Raw genomic sequence first — 18108 nt, forward strand, 5'->3', positions numbered from 1 at the left:
TTTCGCAAAGAGGAACCTATTCATTTACATTATGAAAACTATCCACATCCACGCACTAATATTATAAAGTGAATAGTGTTCACATCAAAAAATATTATATGTACCGTTTCAAGTTGCAGCTAAGGATAGTACAATACAACGTCAAGTTGCACCATAGCAACCGAAACTTCTACAATACTATTCTCCCATTACCTCAGTTTTGGAAGAACGGGAATCGATTCTCATGTCAAATTTTCACACCACAAGGTCATTTATAAGAGACTAAAATTTAGTCCCTCCTTTTTCAGTTTGACATTAATTTTAAGATTTTTTTTTACGTTGTTCATTTATTAAATAGGCCATGTTAAACTAAAATAGTCCTTTTATTAGTTTTTTTGCACCAGTAATTTTAATTTCGACTGATGTGATAAATATTCAGTGACATTTTTTATAATTTGTCATATGTGAACAAACAAATTGATAAAAGTTAGCCTTGTAAACTAACAAAAAGACTAACTTAATCTAATAGAGTCAATTTAACTTATCAAAAGTGAAACATTTTAAATTTGGAAGGAAGACCAAACTGAAACAAGAAATTAAGATGAGGAATTAAAATTATATTTTAACCTATATATTATCTCTCCAAAACTGCCGTTATTTTTCCATATTAATATTTTACATCATTGAATTGTTTATTTCTGGTGCTGTTTTTGAATCCTATTAATAATTTTACAATTTTATACATCAACGAATTTACGCACAAACAAAAAAAATCAGATATTAGTTTCTAATTTCCCTTTAGCGTATGTAAGTTTGAAGTGACATCCTTCGAAAAGTAGTACAATTTTATCATCAAGCAACAACAAAAACATTTTCCTTATGATAAAAACATGGCGATGTTACCATATAACTACTTTTCATTTACTGACATGATATAACCCTAGTTGGGGCACGGTAGAGCACCAACTTCTTAGAAGTATCTCACTTCTCATAAAATAAAACTGATACCACACATGCTTCGGACTCAGTTATCAATCAATGATGTTACGGAAAATGTTAACAAAGGTAGGTTCCACTGAGTTACGATTAGTCTTTGAGGGTTTTGAATCCCTTTGCAGCCTAGTGACTCTAAAATGGTAAGCACAATAAACTAAATACTGTGCAACCTATTTTTTTTTTTTTTTTCATGATCAATGTTAGTTGTTATTTTTTATTAATAAGAAGATTTGAATTCATCATCATTTTTTTGTCTCTCTTAAATCATCAACTCAATTTTATAATTCCATGGTATAATCTATCTTGATTGGCGGACAAAGTGTCCACATCCTAAAATTTTCATGTACGACTGAGCTTCAGTTATCTTTTCATGAACAAATAAATCTGGGTCCTAATCCTTAGTCACGCCATATAATTACAACAGGATGTAGCAAGTCGAGCATTGAGGTGACAAGTAGATGCCATGATTGACACATGCCATAATAATCATAGTGTTCAGTTTCTTTGCCTTTTCATATTTTTTTCAGTTTGTTTTTGCTTTTTCTTTCCAAATAACAACACAACAAGATACGACCCATGTAAATGAATCTTTCCTTGAGAGACAATCCATTGCATACATTGAGAACTTTGGAATTGTAGAAAGCGTGGAATAGAGATCATTACTGAAGGCTAAAAAAAGTGAATAAATTACAGCTTGGTCCTTAATAATAGAAACAATATCAAGCCACAATTATAACCGACAAAGGCAAACTTACAACCTGGCTAGTTTCAAATAAATCAATTTTCCATATATGTTTGTCAAGAGGCAAGTTCTCTCATGTCTGCTTCTCAAAGTGTATTGATAAATCAAATTGCAGCTAACACAGCTGTTTATTCGAAGAAAAATACAAAAAAAAACAGCAAACACATTCTATTGAAATGAATTGCATGACATCCAAAGGAAAATAGAATGTCTGCAAAAATAAGTCTTACCCCATAACTTGTCAAAAGTCGCAGAAATTCTCTCAATCAGACAGATGTGGTGACTTAAGGAAGAGTGCCTTTTGGAACCATAAGAAGACCACCTGTTTCATGCTTTTACCATTCAAGTGAGTGATGTAGAAGATGCACCCCCGGCTTGAACAAGTGCGAGTGCTGGAAGTTTTGTCAATTCTGGGCTACCTCGCAGAAGGGATGCTCTTTGTGGATTTGAAAGCATGAGTTGCTGCATATCTTTTGTAAGTGCGCTGAAGACTGCCTGAAGATCTCCCATTAGTTTCTGACAAGTTACCGTGGAATCAATACCTCCATTTCCAGGTTGCTGCAGCTGATAATTGCATTTGACAGATATAAAAGCACTGTGTATGTGTGATTTACAGCTAAAACAATCCTATGTATTACGCATATAACAATTTCCTGCAGCACAATATGCAATGAATAATAATGTGCGGCCATGAGCATATATCATATACTACCAAAAGGCCAATGAAACTTTTGGAACCCTGTTTGAGCCTAAGCAATGCTATGCCAACCTATGAAAATACAAATGATAGGTTTTCTTATAGATAGCTGGGCAAAAACTTTCATCCCATAACACCTTATTAACCAAAGGCTCATGGTATCTGACACACAATATTGCTCTTCTTATTGGCAAACTGGATGATGGCAATCCACAACATGAAGACCCACAGGAGTTGGACCAATTGGGCTCATCATCAGCAAGGCCCAAACGTCAGATCAGGCCTCCTTCCAAGCTTAAGGATTTTATTCGAATCAAGCCATAGATCTTTCATATAATAATGACCACGTGGATGGCTAGGATGTTATGACCGTTATTTTTATGTTTATTTAAGCTTGTTTTCATGTATTTGGGACTCAGAAGTTAATGAAAATTTCCTTTTACTTAGATAGTTTTGGTTACCCTAGTTTTAGCTAGTAGGTCCTTGTTCACACACTGTCACCACCCATCACTGGATGGGTCACACAAACAAGCATTCTCCTGGATGCCTGTTTCCCCACAATATCCAGGATAAAAATACATATTTAGCTGTCATATACTTTTGTGTTAGGCATTAGTCTTGGTATATTCAGTTTGATAATTTATCTTGTTGGATTCAAAACTACATATAAATTGCTAGTAAAAAAGGGTCCAAGTCCTAGTAAAACACTTTCTAAACTTGTGTCATAATGAAAATTTCCTTTTACTTAGATAGTTTTGGTTACCCTAGTTTTAGCTAGTAGGTCCTTGTTCACACACTGTCACCACCCATCACTGGATGGGTCACACAAACAAGCATTCTCCTGGATGCCTGTTTCCCCACAATATCCAGGATAAAAATACATATTTAGCTGTCATATACTTTTGTGTTAGGCATTAGTCTTGGTATATTCAGTTTGATAATTTATCTTGTTGGATTCAAAACTACATATAAATTGCTAGTAAAAAAGGGTCCAAGTCCTAGTAAAACACTTTCTAAACTTGTGTCATAATGAAAATTTCCTTTTACTTAGATAGTTTTGGTTACCCTAGTTTTAGCTAGTAGGTCCTTGTTCACACACTGTCACCACCCATCACTGGATGGGTCACACAAACAAGCATTCTCCTGGATGCCTGTTTCCCCACAATATCCAGGATAAAAATACATATTTAGCTGTCATATACTTTTGTGTTAGGCATTAGTCTTGGTATATTCAGTTTGATAATTTATCTTGTTGGATTCAAAACTACATATAAATTGCTAGTAAAAAAGGGTCCAAGTCCTAGTAAAACACTTTCTAAACTTGTGTCATAATGAAAATTTCCTTTTACTTAGATAGTTTTGGTTACCCTAGTTTTAGCTAGTAGGTCCTTGTTCACACACTGTCACCACCCATCACTGGATGGGTCACACAAACAAGCATTCTCCTGGATGCCTGTTTCCCCACAATATCCAGGATAAAAATACATATTTAGCTGTCATATACTTTTGTGTTAGGCATTAGTCTTGGTATATTCAGTTTGATAATTTATCTTGTTGGATTCAAAACTACATATAAATTGCTAGTAAAAAAGGGTCCAAGTCCTAGTAAAACACTTTCTAAACTTGTGTCATAATGAAAATTTCCTTTTACTTAGATAGTTTTGGTTACCCTAGTTTTAGCTAGTAGGTCCTTGTTCACACACTGTCACCACCCATCACTGGATGGGTCACACAAACAAGCATTCTCCTGGATGCCTGTTTCCCCACAATATCCAGGATAAAAATACATATTTAGCTGTCATATACTTTTGTGTTAGGCATCAGTCTTGGTATATTCAGTTTGATAATTTATCTTGTTGGATTCAAAACTACATATAAATTGCTAGTAAAAAAGCGTCCAAGTCCTAGTAAAACACTTTCTAAACTTGTGACATAATAAATTAGATTAGATACTTAGTCCTTTGCAAATGAAAATGGTGAAAATAGTTTTAATTAAAATAGATGTCGACACATGTCACATGATTGTCTTGGTGTGGAGGAAATACCAAAATAAAGGCACAGTCAATAAAAAGCACAATTAGAGGACCCTAGGAGGGTAGTTTACCAGTAACTCCCCAAGTAGAAGTCTCTCTATAACACTAAAAGAATCCACAACTTCCAACTCGGCCATTTTAGATATAAGTTTCTGTATATCAGTTTTCATTCTTGCGTGCCTCCACAATCTATCTTGTTTCTGTTCAGCTACAGCACGCCTCCTCTGAAACCAAGGCATGAAGTTGGGTCCATTCAGGAACCGCCTGGTAAGAACATTCATGTGAACCATAAAGACCATAAATCTAATAAGTGAAGTCTGAGGAACTAAAATTCTAGTGCAAGATCACACCGTAAAAGACTATCATACTGAGAGGTAGGTAGCAAATGATAGTACAAGACAAATAAATTCATTACCTGTAGAAGTCGAGCCAGTTAGATTTCATTTGCTTCAAAATGAACTTCCTTGGACCTCTGGCTGATAAAATTGCAAGAAATTCATCAGCATTAAATGGAGGCAAAGAAGGAGGATCTACATACGGAGAAGATCCTTCCAATGGCGCTGTAATCCTAAAATATGGACCAAAAGGGGCCAAAAAATTAATCGTAAGCTCCAAGAAATGCCGCTATAAGATCTCATTGTTAACAACTGACATTGACTCCTCAACTCTTGGTGACATGCCAGCATCTATAAGCCTATTTAAAATAGAGGTGTCTGGCTTAGTTGTGGCAGAATATGTAGTCCAAATGGCTTCCTTATGTTCTGTCATGAGACAAAGAGGACCGTCTCTCCATAGCTTAATTGCATTCAATAAACTTGAAGGAGAAAACTTCTGCAGAGAAAGTTGTTGAAGCCCAAGACCTTCAGGTCTACTAGAAACCTTTCCTGTAGAAGACCTAGTCGAAAGGGAAACCCTGTTTGAACTAGGAGGTGGACTTCCAACTGAGACAATGTAGGGGATTTTATGGAGAGCCTTAAGGAAGAAAAGAATTGTCACCCCTAAAACCATTGGGGGGAAGGTTTCCCCTTCTCGAATTGAGTTTAAGTGTGCAAACTGAGGATCGTGAATAGTAAAATAAGGATGGAAGTCAACACTGCAAAGTAATGGACAAGACTAGCAACGACCTCAGAACACTGGGGAGGGGTTGGTGCAATGATAAGAATGGGTTCACCGAGTAACAATTCCCAAAACAACCAAAGCTGCAATAGAAGGCCATGGAAAGCTCCATAGAGATCTGAATCGTGAAAAAGGCCCTGTGGGATATACTGATTATTAGGAAGAAAAGGAGCCACAGGAGCAGCAGATTCATCAAGAGATACTCCATTTTCCTTGGGTAAGCTGTGTGCAGGTGGCAGGTTCTCTTTAAGCAATGCATTCCCAATAGGAAGATCCATTAGCTTACCAAGAACAGGAGCAGGCCATGTTGAAACATAAGCAGCAATAAGCTCCAGTGCTATCTTACCGATGTCAAAATATAAGGGACCTACAAATTGTAATAAAGGTTTGAACACACTAGAATAAGGACTGTGGGACAAAATAACCACAGACTACTGCTCCCCTCATCACTTTAGCCTCTCATCGTGTCTCTGTCTATTAAAGACAAAGCCATACAGTTATTTAGAAACATTATCACTATTTGTACTGGATAATCTTTTACTAACACTATTTTTATCTGCGGGCTTCGGAGAAAACTCCTTGTCAACTTCAGTTATCTCGGAATGAGTGGCAATGCTGGTTTTAGATTTAAGGTGCCTACAGAATCGGAAAAAGAAGATTCAATCATGAATGGTTGAGGGGTTTTGTTGCTGGGAAATAGAATCCGGAAACGAAATATAAGCAATCTCCAGTTCCTCATCATGTGTAAGACAGCCAGGTGGATAACATTCTTCTATGAGTTGGCCTAGTTCAAGATCAAACCTTATAGCACATAAGGCAACGATCCATCTCTGTAAAGACTCTGGATCAAGACTGGGACTAAGTTCTTCTTTAACTTTAAAGGAAGGAGACCGACTCATATCCGATAAAAACACTAATAATACAAACTTTCAATGATCAAAATTATCAACACCACCTCTGGCAACCATTTCATGCTAGAAAACCAGCAGAATCTTCATTGCTCAAAGATGTTTAATTCAACTTTAACTCATAAAATGTCTATCCCACTTTACAGAGAACTCAAAGCCTAACAAATAAACACAAAAAAACGCATTAGTTTGCTTATATAATTCTATTTTGGGGTAGTATTAACAACAAACAAGTATGAGGTGTACCTCATAGCATAGCAGAAACTAAGAAAGAAGAATAGCAATTAACAACTATAACACTTGAAAGCTTTCTCCGGAACACTGCAAAAGCAGAAAGTTTAGTTCAAACAACCATGTCAACCACTTATGTTACTTTGACTAATAACCAAACAAGTTTCCGGAACAAAAGCTTAAGCAAAATCCAGGTTTACACATAGTTCCCTTCATGCATTTTCTCAGCAACCAAAACTGGTAACAAAAATCATGGTATTAGAGTCACGACTTCAATTTCAACAAGATCCATCAAAGGCGTACCTGAATATAGGAGTTAGGAACGAAGAAACAGTTCCTGGCACGAACCCATCTGAATCGACAACAAAAAGAAAGCCAAATTGATCGAAAACAGTGTTATTTACCAGGAAATAAAACAAAGTTGGAAGCTTTAGGCCTTGGACCCAGTAACTATGGCTCCAAATTCAACAACTTTCTGTGCAGACGGCAATGAGTATCCAAATATGATAAGAGAAAAATGAGTTATTGAAGAGAAAGAGATATCTTCAACAAAATTGGAAATAGTACTGCAACTGCAAGTTGTCTACATATTTGAAAACACTGCCCCTTCATCTAAATATTTGATTTTAACATTAAATTATATCTTAGCCAGTGAGTGAGGGGTTTCTGTTTCTGCGGAAGCACAAATTTGGAGATGCAGGTTTGAAGGCGATATATGGTTTAAAAAACTATAGATTAGAACTAGTTTATGGGTTAAATTAATGTTATATTCCTTGAATTATTTGAAAAGTTTTTAGTAAGTCTTTATAATTAAAGATTTATTATTAAATTTCTGAACTTATAAAATTATACTATTTAGGTTAAATTTCTTAGTTCATCTTCTATTATTTTTAAATTTTCAAATACATCTTTCAACTAATTATTTTAATTGAGTCCTAAATCATTAACTCTTTTAATTGAATCTCTAAAAAATTTAAAATCGCTAGAAATTATATAATTTTTTTAAAACTAACTGTAGATATATTTTTTTAAAGAATTTAATTAAAAAGACTAATAGAGACCTAATTAAAAAATTGAAATAGTTTAGAAATCACTGAGTAATTCAATCCATCTGAGGCACCTTGATCTAAATTTACTAACTTATATATATATATATATATATATATATATATATATATATATTCTGAACCTTTTAATAATTATAAACAATCATGAACAGTTTTTTCTCAGATATTTTTCCACTTTCTAACTTTAATGCCATTGACAATTAAGTATGAACTATCTGTTATTAATTTTAATATTTTAATCAATTTTAATTTATCTCTCGAGATTCTAAATTTTTTTTAGAAGTTTCAAAAGTTATTAATGTGGATTTAAAACTAGTTGCCAGTCATATTAAATATATACATTTTTTTTATATATTTAAGAGAATTAAAAAAATATTTTCAAACACTTTCAGAAATGCATTTCACCTCAGAAAAAGATTTAAAAGAAAAAAAAAAGGTGCCGAGCTTTTACACGCTGATTGACCTTGGAACCCAAATCACTCAATTGTAGAGCCTGTAAAAAGCTAGAATATATACAACTTACAGATGAGAGTGAATGCAAAACAAAACAAATCAAACTCAAAAATCCAAAGTATATCAAGTGGATGCTCTATTTTTATTCCTATCCTTTGATGCTGTATTAGACAGTCAAGTTGGCGTCGAATTAATGTCACCGCCAAAACTGTACTAAGTATATTCACCCTGTTAAAACATGTTGTTTAGTCCCTTTCCTCTATGGTATTTTAACACAAAAAAAGTTGACCAAGTTAACATCTAAACATCATATACAGGCAGACGCTCAGCAATAGAATCACGGCAAATAGGGCACTTCTTACGCTTCTGTGAGCAAGTGCTGCAGTACATGGAAAGCAGGCATAAGGAGAAAATTATTTTGAGCAAGAAAAAAATAGATAAATAAAAAAGCATAAGGCCAAACTATATGCAATGCACGAAGTTGTCTCATTGACCATCACATATTAGATCTCACCTGCAAAGGACACGATGCCTACATGGGAGCAATACAACGTTAATCTCTCCCTCAAAACAAATTCTGCATAACACTTTCTCCTGATACACACAAGATATGAACAAAAAATTGGTCAAATGAAACTTAATAATGAATCTAAACACAGCAGTGACTGACAACAATCAGAAACTTAACTTCAACCGGATGAATGGGTTAGAATCCATATTAGTGTGACTAACATTACCACATAATAGTTGCTCCACTTTTATGATTCAGCAATGATAGTATATTGAATTATTATGATCACAACCAATTCATATTTCCACTATATTCATTAGAGACTTTGATTAACAACATCAGAAGTCAGAATAAAGAATATTCTGACCAAATGATACCCCATTTATCCTTGCCATTGTGGACGGCTCCTTCATACATCATATAAGAAACTTTGGAAAATATACAGCAAAAGAACATGACTCACAAAATTACTCATTTAAGGTTGGGGGTTTTACATTTTGAAGTCTTTCATACTCCTGTTGGCTGAATTTTGTAATTTCTGTTTGTTCACCAAGAGCTGCCTGGAGTCTCCAAACCTGACATTCGAATATTTTAAGCACGCCAACAAAGGAAGTCAGAATTATTGGCTTACTGAGAACTTTTGTTCCTAATATTGAACAAAGAACATAAGGAAATAAAACCTTTGCAAATTATTTCAAACATACTACACAAGGTCATATTCATCTATATGCATAGACAGATAGACCTGAATATACTACACAATAAATTTATTTTATATAATATTATAAAAATTGTCATCACCTCCTCAGCAAGTTCTTTTTTTGGCATTTTCTTAACGATCTCAGGAGGATAACCACTAAATGTATTATACCTGTGCAGTGGGAAGTCAAAATGTACAAAGATCATTAGAAACAACTACAAGGTAAACATAAAGCAATAAAATTGAAACTAGCTCAATGTATCATGAGAAGAGGCAAAAAGGATGTCTTCATATAGTATAGAACTTGTAATGTCTATATCATAGTCAAACAAATCTAGTGTCACTGTCAAACAGGGGGAAAAAACAGAAACCTACTATTCTGGTAACGTCAGCCAAATTTGCTTCCCCTATGTTAAATCATAAATGTATCAATTGAGGTTTTTTTATTTAATCGGCAAATGTTAGTTTGTTACTTTTGTTAGATATGTTTCACTTGAGTACTTGATTGATTCAACTCATCTCAATTTGGTCCATCCATAAGAATTCCATTTACCCTAAATATGTAAATGGCAAGACTTAAAAAAATGAAATAAAACAAGAACAAACTCAGACCAATAAAATAAGACTTCAATGGAAATTGAGAAAATGGGTATGTGTATCTTTGAAAGACCAAAATGGTACCTTCCTGAAAATTAAACTTTCACAAGCAAGCCAGACAAATTGACTAGAGACATTGCCATGGATACGAATGAAACAACATGCTCTTTATGTGATGTAGAGGAGGAAACAGTTGGCCATATTATGTTTTCTTGTTCAACAACTAAAAGCCTTTGGTGGGAGGTTCAAAATTGGGTCAGTAGAGTGGGCCCTTTCCCCACTGACCCTATAAATCATTTTATTCAATTTTCTCACTGGAACAGCAAGAGGCACATAGTCAAGAGATGGGAAGTACTTTGGATAGCTCTATCCATGACTATTTGGAAACATAGGAATTCAGTGGTTTTCAATAACCAGATTTCCAGCCCCGAAAAAGTCATGGACGAAGCTCTGTTCCACACTTGGTCTTGGCTAAAATGCATGGACAAACACTTTGATATGCATTTCAACCAGTGGTCTTCTAACTTGAAGGAGCAGCTGTCTTAGGGGGGTTATGTCTCTGTTGTTTTTGCTTTTGTGTCTATCTTTATGTTGGTTGGGTTAGGCAACTTGCCTTGTATAATTGTACCCTATTTCCAGTACACCTAGTACTGAGTTATATATAATAATATCTGATTTTTGCTGTGCAAAAAAAAAAAAACGAATGAAACAACATGCAAGTTACATTATTTGATGGTACACACCAACATAGTAATAAATTGAAATAATGCTTACCCAATTGCTCCCTCATGGTATAGTCGTGCATGTTCTTCCCGACTCCCTTCATCAATTGACCACCAACCTAATAATCTGATTGCATGAATTGTCAGAATTCAGATGTAGTTGCAGCATAGTCAATGCATATGATCATTGGTAATTCAACAAGATCACAGCTTCGTTTTTGAAAACTTTGACCCCAAATTAGATTTGTCACCTCCAATCAAAATTTGACCCCAATATATATTGAATTTGCATCTTAAGTCATAGTAGTGGCAAAAATAATAACAGATAAAAATCAGATTATTCCCTGCACATTGGGGTTTGAAGACAATCTTGGGTGCACAACAAAGACATACATTCAATTTGTGAACCAAACCAATAAGAACATCCAGTTGGTCAACATATTCTACATGAAAGGGTCCCAAATTTAAAAATGTAGAAAAAACTGTCTCATCTATTTTTCTTTTTTTTTTTTGGGTGAATAAACTGTCTCATTTATTGGTACAATTCACACAATACATTGCAGTTATCCAAGATTCTCCAAGGATTAGACATGACATCACTATGCAACCTCATGGACTCACAGTGCTTAAAGAATCGCTCTATCTTTGAGCTTCATATTCTTATCATATACTGAGCTGCTTTGATCCAAATTTAACTGAAAATATCTTATGAATAGAATGCGGTAATCGAGGATTTATTTATTTTGAGAAAAAAAAATAGGAGGAAAGGAGTTTTATATCACGTGCCACTCATTTGTCGATTGTTAAATTTAGTTATAAATTAGAAAAGTGCTCAGAATTAAGTGATAACAGAATAAAGATCGGGGGAAACAGAATGACAAATGAAATCAGACCAAACAACAGAGTTTAAATCTAAAGTTTTCCCTAATAATAATAGCAACAAAAGAAAATTCATTACCTAGAACCATGGCACAAGAACCCCAAGCAATCATGAGCTCTTGAAGAAAATCTAAAATATATTCCTCCACCAGCTCCACTTCGTAGCAGAAGCACAAGCTTCTCCCCTAATTTAGATGCAGATAACAGTACACCAGCTCCTTGCAGTAGGAAAAGGGGAGAGAAAATAACTGGAAGCGGTATATATACAGCACAAGCAGGTGTTCCCTGAAATGCAAAACAGTTCAGATCTCCAAAAACAATATTTCAAAGGCTGGCCATACACACAATTCAGTATCATATACCTCTAGATGCATACAAAGAAGAACCTGGAATACAATAATTGGTATTTTCATGAAATGACCTCCTATGTCTTGAAGGCTACAGATTCTCCCCTGGGGTTGATTTTCGTCTGTAGAAACCACTAAACCACTGTTCCAGTCAAGATATCCAATCGTAGTTGAAGATGAACTACTAGCTTCTCTTGAATTTCTATGAATGACGGGATTGGACCACTTTGTACATACAAGGAAAGCAAAGCACTCGGCAATACTGCAAAATTATAGGTCATAAAACCTTATATAAAGCTTTCATGTCAGCATTTTAACAAACACAACTTATTAACAAAATGCATTTTTTAGCACTTAAGACAAAGAAACCTACATAAAATTAATAAACAAGTCCCACCAGCCCAGAGCACCTACATCACCTGTATTAGACAAGAAAAATGAAGCCTTACTTATAGAAAGATGAAATCATAAGAATAAAATATCTTAGACATAAATGCAAGAGTAACCAAAATGTATTAGTCATCATCTGGATGTTATCACTTATCACAAATTCCAAAAGGGTCAAATTTCATGCAAGATATGGACTCCGTATTTGCATTCTTAATTTTTTTTTAAAAAAGAGTCAACCTGACACTGTAGAATCATGTTGTGCTTGTCTTTTTATCAGATACATACAACATCCAGTCAAACGAAGCAGGTATATGTAAATGTATATTTCCATAACTAAAAACTGAAATAAAAATGTATTTATGATGAATAATAATTTTTAGGACATTTTTCACGTTGAGTGAAATATGCAGGAAGCATGAGGAATTGACCATTTGAGAACACATTGTTTGTGCCACTCAATATCTGATAACATAGGGAAAAACCGAAAAAGCACACTAAATTCTGATTCATTGTTTGAGTAATCACACCTACTTAAATCCAGCACACTAAATGGGCACTTAATTTGAGGTGAAACACATTCTTATGAAGCATAGTCAAGAAAAATAAATTTGTTATTTATTTATTTGTATAACTAAAAGTCTTAATCTCGCAAGAGAAAATATTGAAGAAAAATATAACAAAATATACTGTCACCTTTTCAACAGCAGTATAAAACAAATTCCAAAAGGAATCATGAGATCACAACATTATTATCATGAGATGAAAAAATAATCACAGAATTTATAAAGAATAAGTGAGGGGGAAAAACATATATCAACATTTAGAAGGAAAAGAGTTACCACTAAGCTTTAGGAGTGTGAAGACTGTAGCAGCAACGAAGAACACCATAGAGATAGCAACCCAAAAATGCTACAAACAACAACATAAAAAGTATAATAAGGCTTTAGCAATTTCAATTTATAAAATATCTCAATGATAAAAAGAGGCAGCTCAAGATCATAGTTGAAAAAAGAGAACAACCATTATTTGACTTGACTCAAGCAGAAATTGCTATCAGAAAATTTCCTAATTTAAGTATTCCATAAAAATTTGGTGCATGTCACAATCAGAGAGTACTGCACTGAATTTATGTGGCATGACAAGATATCCTCAAAAGTAAACTAAAGCATAACAATATTAAACAATTTTATAGTGCCAAAAATAGGATACCTGCAACAATTTTAACACTCTACTTCAAATAAAAATTAAAAAGTTTTTCAAAAAGGCAATAGCAGTTTCTCCACAGCACAATAAAATATCAAGTATAAATTTAGAAGGGCATCGATACAGGGTTAATTGGAGATGGAATTAATGCTAAGTTAACCTCAACTTCACTCTTCTGACAATAATTTGAAAACCTACAGCCATACAGCTTCAACTGAATCCTGACGCAATTTTACTGTGGCATACTTAAGATAAAATAGAAATACTTTGGTGTCTAGCCATCCCCATATAAAATTAAGTCATCACGGTCAATGGCGAAAGTGTTGTTTCCTATTTTACTGTAGCATGAGCACCATGAAATAAGGGCCTGTTTGTTTCCTATTTTTTAAAACTATTTTCTGTTTTTAAAAAAACAAAAAAACTTGTTTGATAAGAGTAGTTTTTGAAAATTATTTTCAAAAATAATATCCTTACAGGAAGAGTTTCCCATATAGCCTCATCACTCATGTTTTCTCCATCCCCTGGCATTAGAGCCTTACACATCCTGCAAAATAAAAATATAGTTGGTTATAAAGGGAAGATAAATAATTGGTGAATATGGGCTCCCACACTCATGAATTATGCTGAAGAGGTTCGCATTCATCTCTCTAAAACAAAGTATATCATAACAAACCCAATCGTGCACATCAATAATTGAGATTTAAAAAATTCCAAAGAAGTAAGAGATGATAAAGGAATTCATTGAGTTGTCTAACATAAGAGAACAACCCAAAAGAAACTAAGGTCTATGGGAATATCCTAAAGAAGTTACCTGAAATTGTCAATGAGAATAATGATTTCAAATGTTAGTAAGGGAAGAAACACTATCTTTAGACCAACTGCAGCATAGCCACGATCTGTGCAAGAACAACACATTAGTATGATTGGAGATTTCACATAAACATCATTTCAGAAATTTAAGTCATCACATATAAAATTAAGTAATCACATTTTACTGTGGCATGTATACATAAATTTCAGAAATTTAAGTCTTCTATTGCACCAAAAGTCTTTCATTTACAGATGGAAAAATGCTCACAATTATATAGTAGGAACTTGTGAGCATCAAGCTAACCGAAAGAACAAATCATAGTATCATACTAACTTCATATTTATTCACCAAAAAAAAAAATACTAACTTCATATTTCTTTAGAGGTACTATGCACAGATAACCAAAATACATATTTATTGAATACATGAAAATAATTGGAAATTCGTAGTTATGCAAAGATGAAAGCATACCATATAAGCTCTCAAGATATATACAAAGGAGCAATTCAAATGCAATAAGCAATGGTGTTGCAACAACGGCATGGCATGGAGCCCACTGTCACAATGAAGCAATTCAGTATTGTATTTACTTGTCAAAACATTTTCAGGGGAAAAAACACTTTCCAATAGAAACTTAGACAAGAAAGAGAAAACAAGGAGCACCTTATTTTGAGTTTTTATCCCTGATAGCCAAAGAACAATACACAAATTCATAGTTTGGAAATCAAGTGGCCCAATACCCACATCCACTACGGCTAAACTAAATCTCAGAATAGAAAATGACTTAAATTTCAGTTAAGAATGACAATGGCATACATTTCGATTACGTGGAGCAGATGGCGCAGGTAATGAAAACCTTCCTCGAGCCACAACACCATGGAACATCCAAAGAGGTAAAAATATTACCCTGTATGTTAAAGTTGAAGTTGGTCATCAACAGTCACCATCTTCTCAGAACCTAATATACACCACATCTTTCCATACATCTTTACAATCATAAAATTTCCATATTAATGGACTTGCACCAAACCAACACCATGGCATACATTTCAGGACACCTTTTACATTTTATTCATTTATTTACATTTTTTGCTAAAAGATTATGAGTTTTAATGTACTTGCGCCAAACCAACAGCATAATACGTTCTTGCACTGCATTTAATAATTTAGGTATTACCAGTGTTATTGATGGCGGATGGCTGAAATTCCACCATATAAGCACGCCATTGCACCTTATGGTGCCACCATGGCAGGCTTTCCTTCACAAATTGCTTATGGCAGTTGGCAAAAAATCAGCCATGCCATGGTGTCGTCATGGCTGCTATTTAACAACACTCGGTATTACACAACAATTATTTTAATTGAATGTCATAATACCTTCCAGATAACTATTAACTTTTTGAGCCACAACATCACACGATGATATGAAGCCACTTCACATTTCACCACCAATGGAGTCTTTCTAACCACTCAAGCTTCAACCTAAAGGTGGGCCCCACTTTGAATTGTCTGGTAATCCTCTTTGGTAGCTTATTAACTAACACACGGCCATCATTCCAACGCCAATTGAAGCAGAAGCTTGCACACTCTATTATATTGGTCTACCAAGTGTTATAACACAATAGTGAAGCGTTATTATTGCACAACAGTGAAGTGTACTTATTTTCAGTCTAGGCCACAATCTTCACCCCATTCTCCCTGCTCAACCACTGAATCAAAATTTCTCCAGCCACACCAAAATAGAGATGCAGAAAGGAGGCAAACTAATACTACCAATAACCCCCAAGTTCCACGTTTTAGGTGGGAATTATACTATTACCAAAACGGGTTCTACAACCTCTTACAGTAGCATAACTCTTGCAAACACTTTAAATAGTAAAAAAAAAAACTTCAACATTACAGAACTCACTCCCATGTGAAAAACCACCAACATTGTCGGTTTGTACTCTGCAGCCTGCACGTGTTTCCAGAAACAGCAACCCATTTTTTTAAAAATCAATTAATCAATTAGTACTACCAAGTACTACCCTATATTCTTACCAGAAAATTCAACCGTGCCAATTTTGGGTCAAATAATCATCAAAGGCAAAACCATAATGATTAACACAAAACAGGTATACAAAGCGCATTGCATATGGGGCCAAACCCTCATCACCAAAGGATAATAATAATAATAATAATAATAATCGGCGTTGAATTGAAAGAGTTTTGGGAAGAAAAACTAACCACCAAGAAGAAGAGAGATTGTGATCGAGCTTGAGAACGAGGAAGAGAGTGAAGCACAAAAGGAAAGTGTGTGCAGCCAAGGCCTGTGCTGAATTCAATACCCTGCGCCAGCTCATCTTCCTTCCCTAACTCTCTCTTTCTTTTCCTTTTTGATTGATTGATACTATTTTAACACAGCACACAGAAACCAAATCCTAATCCTAAAACCAACAAAAAACAAACCACACAAAATTTATACAGAAACACCACTTGATGGATGGACAGAACAGTCCAAAAAATATATATAAAAAGAAGCCCTAGGTTAGGTTTCTGAGTGAGTCAGGCACAGTGAGTGTAATAGTAGTGGGCTGAATTCAATTTCTAAGTTGGGAGATGAAAAAGAAAAACCAAGGGGCGACATCTGAAAGAGGAAAAGCAAACATTCATGTTTTTGGTCTTGTTGCTTAAATAGGATTATTATTATTAGTATTATAAGATTGGAATAACCTCTTTATGTAACTTATGCATTTTATATATTTTTATTGTGACTTCAATTAATCTTTTTTGGGGTGGAGTCAACTAGGTAGGTAAATTAGTTTCTTATTATTAAAATATATTTAATAATAATATTTTTTTTAATCTTATTTTTAAATATATTGCAATTTTCAAAGAAACAGTGGAGGTGTTGAATGTCATTAATATTATGATGACCAAGAAGAATGAATGAGTGAATATAGAAACTTAAAAAAAGTGAATGAATATAAAAATTAGAGTAAATAATTATTTTTGACTGTTAATGTGTAAAGTGTCAACAATCTCATTTCTAGAATATAAAAATTTAAATTTTAGTATTAAAAGTGAGAAAAGTTTTGAATTTGTTATGGAAGGAGCTTACATGACATATTCAGAAACATTATTAACTTTCTCTATATTTAGAGATTAAAATAACTATTTACATAAAATATAATTTAATCTTTATCATTTTCGTAAGCGTGTTGTTATGAAATTTTTATTATGATAATAACTTATTCAAAATATGAAACGCACAATCATTAACTTAATTCTAACAAAAAATGAGATCTAATTTGATTTTGTCATTATGCTGTTACATTAAAAATTTAAGAATAATAGATAAATTATGCTTATGTTAATTATTATATTTATTTTAATTTATGTTTATTTTTTATTTTTTTAAGTGTTTAGTATGACATTATTTTGTAACGAGTAAAAAATAATAAGAGAATAGGAAGATTAACTTATATCTTGAGAAAATAACAATTTTCATATAAGACGCGGAAGTTAACCCATGAATGAGTTTGTTATATTTATTCTACTTTCAATAATTAAAATTTAAATTTTCAAATAGGACAAATTTATAGACGCTTTACGATATTCATGCAAAAGAAAAGACTATTTATCCTAAAAACTAACAAAACTCACTCAGTCTCTCTCTCCTCACCGTTCGTTCGACACTTTGGCTTGGCTTCAACGCGCGCCGGTCCCAAACCTCCATGTTTTTGA

The 18108-nt window shown here is 33.8% G+C and overlaps 1 protein-coding gene and 1 pseudogene across 3 annotated transcripts; both read right to left on the reverse strand.

Annotated features, from left to right (window-relative positions):
- Positions 1-1645: 1645 nt before the first annotated feature.
- On the reverse strand, positions 1646-17030 carry LOC114411732. Of its 2 annotated transcripts, XM_028375409.1 has the most exons (18): positions 16609-17030; positions 15199-15289; positions 14854-14938; positions 14383-14467; positions 14046-14115; positions 13208-13277; positions 12352-12397; positions 11994-12240; positions 11711-11916; positions 10805-10879; positions 9535-9604; positions 9228-9308; positions 8737-8816; positions 7006-7054; positions 6718-6792; positions 4863-6629; positions 4519-4711; positions 1646-2281 (listed from the first exon to the last, which is right to left on the reverse strand). In XM_028375409.1, the coding sequence occupies exons 1-15, from the start codon at positions 16722-16724 to the stop codon at positions 6763-6765; spliced, it is 1401 nt and encodes a 466-aa protein (XP_028231210.1). In that variant the 5' UTR covers positions 16725-17030; the 3' UTR covers positions 1646-2281; positions 4519-4711; positions 4863-6629; positions 6718-6762. The 2 variants fall into 2 exon arrangements, with proteins under 2 accessions (XP_028231210.1, XP_028231211.1); XM_028375410.1 differs by lacking the exons at positions 1646-2281; positions 4519-4711; positions 4863-6629; positions 6718-6792; positions 7006-7054 and adding an exon at positions 8228-8601 and having other exon boundaries at positions 16609-17028.
- On the reverse strand, positions 1655-6489 carry LOC114411733 (annotated as a pseudogene). The gene is made up of 4 exons (XR_003666520.1): positions 6200-6489; positions 4863-6103; positions 4519-4711; positions 1655-2281 (listed from the first exon to the last, which is right to left on the reverse strand). The product of XR_003666520.1 is annotated as a protein DENND6A-like (transcript).
- Positions 17031-18108: the final 1078 nt, after the last annotated feature.

The sequence above is a fragment of the Glycine soja genome, chromosome 5 (genome assembly GCF_004193775.1).
Source record: "Glycine soja cultivar W05 chromosome 5, ASM419377v2, whole genome shotgun sequence".
NCBI lineage: Eukaryota > Viridiplantae > Streptophyta > Magnoliopsida > Fabales > Fabaceae > Glycine > Glycine soja.